The sequence below is a fragment of the Gossypium raimondii genome, chromosome 9 (genome assembly GCF_025698545.1).
Source record: "Gossypium raimondii isolate GPD5lz chromosome 9, ASM2569854v1, whole genome shotgun sequence".
NCBI lineage: Eukaryota > Viridiplantae > Streptophyta > Magnoliopsida > Malvales > Malvaceae > Gossypium > Gossypium raimondii.
The window spans coordinates 40,822,022-40,824,374 of record NC_068573.1 but is presented as its reverse complement, the minus strand read 5'-3'; the positions used below and the strand labels follow the sequence as shown (position 1 = coordinate 40,824,374).

The window sequence follows — 2,353 nt, the reverse complement described above, 5'->3', positions numbered from 1 at the left end:
AAGAATTTACCTGATTAATTAAGTCTTTCCTTAATACTATTTATCATATGAACAAATATATTATATTTGTTCAAACTTTCTGCTCGTCCAACTGCCCATTTGTCTTCTTCGTCATTGGAACGTAGTATGTATAACGTAGGGAAGTGAGCTAATCTTTTTTGGTTTCTTTTTCTTTTTCTCCTTAGAGTTGACCTAGGGAAAAATAAATAAATAAATAACAATTACATACCATCACGGGGGACATAATCCAATTTATTAATATAGATGTTGTACAAAAGGAAGTAGTCAGGTAAATTTCCTAGACTCCAAGAAGTTTTTTTTCTTGGGCTCACAGGTTGAGATGTAATGGAGAAAAGTGGCAAAATCTGTATCTTTGTAGCGCCTTGGATTAGCGTCGTCAATTAGTTTCGGCGACGGCCTAACCATGTAACCGAAAGGTAGGCTATGCAATAAGGCCACTGATAGCCGAAGCTTAGCAGGATTCACAAAAACTCTATGCAGCACACTTTTGTATCTGCCGTTGCTGAATATCTAATCATAATAACAAAGAAACAAAACTAAAGTCAACACCAACAATATTTTTCGGTTATCGTCGACACACTATGATCGGTTAATGCTTACCTCAAGGTGATCACCAATGTTGACAACAAAAGAATTGTGCATTGGTTCAACGGTGATCCATTCTCCTTTGTATTGAATCTGTAAACCTTCAACATCATCTTGGAGAAGAAGGGTTAAGAATCCATAATCCGAGTGTGGTGGCATTCCTAAGGTGAGGTCAGGTTCAGGGCATGGAGGGAAACAGTTAACCACCATTAGCTGGCTTCCACCACCCAATTGCTTTAGGATTTCATCATTTTCTGGTGTCCTGTCATCTTTGGTGGCACCCCACAGGCCCAAGCTCTCTAGGATGGCCTCCATTATTCTTAGAAACAAGTACTTTGTTTCTTTTGCGTAGGTGGCCACCGATTCCCTGTTAAATTAACAAAAACAATTAAAATCATCATATAAAGGTGCTGATTATTATTATTATTATTATTATTATTATTATCCCAATTAATATAAAATAGAATGGTTGTTTTTATCTTTACCTGAAGTCCATGGGAGAAGAAGGCCAATGAGAGACAACATCAGACAATGGATGGCAGACAAGCTTCAAGAAGTCTCTCCAACAAAACACAGCATCTTTATTCTGATTCATGCTTGTTCCATATCGAACAGGTGCGGCCATGTCGGAAGACATGTACTTGGATCTTTCCTCGTATGGGAGATTGAAGAACCTGGCGCTCACGTCAATCATGCTTCTTATAACTTCAATGGGGATCCCATGATTCACTACCTGAATTTCACAAAGCATTTAGAGACCCGTTTAATAGTGGGAAAAAAAATCATTTTTTCTTAACAAAACTTTGTGGCCTGGAAGGTACCTGAAAAAACCCATATTCTTCACAAGCAGAGGAGAGGGAGTTGAGGACTTGGGACCGGTTCGGGCCTTGTAATTCAGCAAAATCAATTATGGGCAGTTTAAGACTAGATTTAGCCACAGTTGGCTGCTCTTTATCCACACTGGGTCGATCAGATAACGGCAATACATACTTACTAGGAAGTTTCCTAACTCCATTCTCAAGAAGATGCCTTACTCCTTTCTGGAACTCATTAGCTTCTTTTGCATCGTCGTTTGTCATTGCCATTTCCGTGGGAGACATGAAATATTTCTGTCGAAAACATTTACAGTCAATCACCATTCACGATGTCGTTTAATTTTATTGTTTGCATGTGTGTATAAGAAATAAAGAAAGACAACTGAATAATGAAAAGAGAAAGCTGACTAGTGTGACTAATTAACCCACCTTAAAATAACAGAAAAGAAAGGAACTGACAGTGAGATTTGTAAGCAAGCGACCGTGTGATAGAGATGAAGAAGAGGGCTTTTGATGGGTAATCTATTTATAGGAAAGAAACAGAAGCCAGTTTTTGGAGAAACCGGCTTCGGATTAAGAATCCTACCTTAAGAAACAACGACGACTAATTCTACTACTATTGCTACGTAAACAAAAACCGTTGACGATTTTAATTTTAATTTTTTGGTTACTAAAAAAAGCTACCCTACAAAAAGGGGCTGCAGGGACTAGAGAGGTACCATGTTCAGTATAAACAGCGTAAAAACATAATACACCTAACGGTACAAAAACACTCAGAAACACAGCAGCTCCAAGCAATTAACCGTAACTCATACGGACCCCTGTTATGGCAGCCCTATGCATCTATGTTTGACCAGCTAACCACCTTCATCCTAACCAGAATACAATAGATATTAGCGAGACTCAAGTTTCCAATGTCTTTCACCCTTCTT

The 2,353-nt window shown here is 38.4% G+C and overlaps 1 protein-coding gene across 1 annotated transcript; it reads right to left on the bottom strand.

Annotated features, from left to right (window-relative positions):
• Positions 1-221: 221 nt before the first annotated feature.
• Positions 222-1,999, bottom strand: LOC105797956 (probable 2-oxoglutarate-dependent dioxygenase SLC1). The gene is made up of 5 exons (XM_012627819.2): positions 1,851-1,999; positions 1,428-1,715; positions 1,092-1,339; positions 622-973; positions 222-531 (listed from the first exon to the last, which is right to left on the bottom strand). Exons 2-5 carry the CDS (start codon positions 1,704-1,706, stop codon positions 286-288), a joined length of 1,125 nt encoding a protein of 374 aa, XP_012483273.1. The 5' UTR covers positions 1,707-1,715; positions 1,851-1,999; the 3' UTR covers positions 222-285.
• Positions 2,000-2,353: the final 354 nt, after the last annotated feature.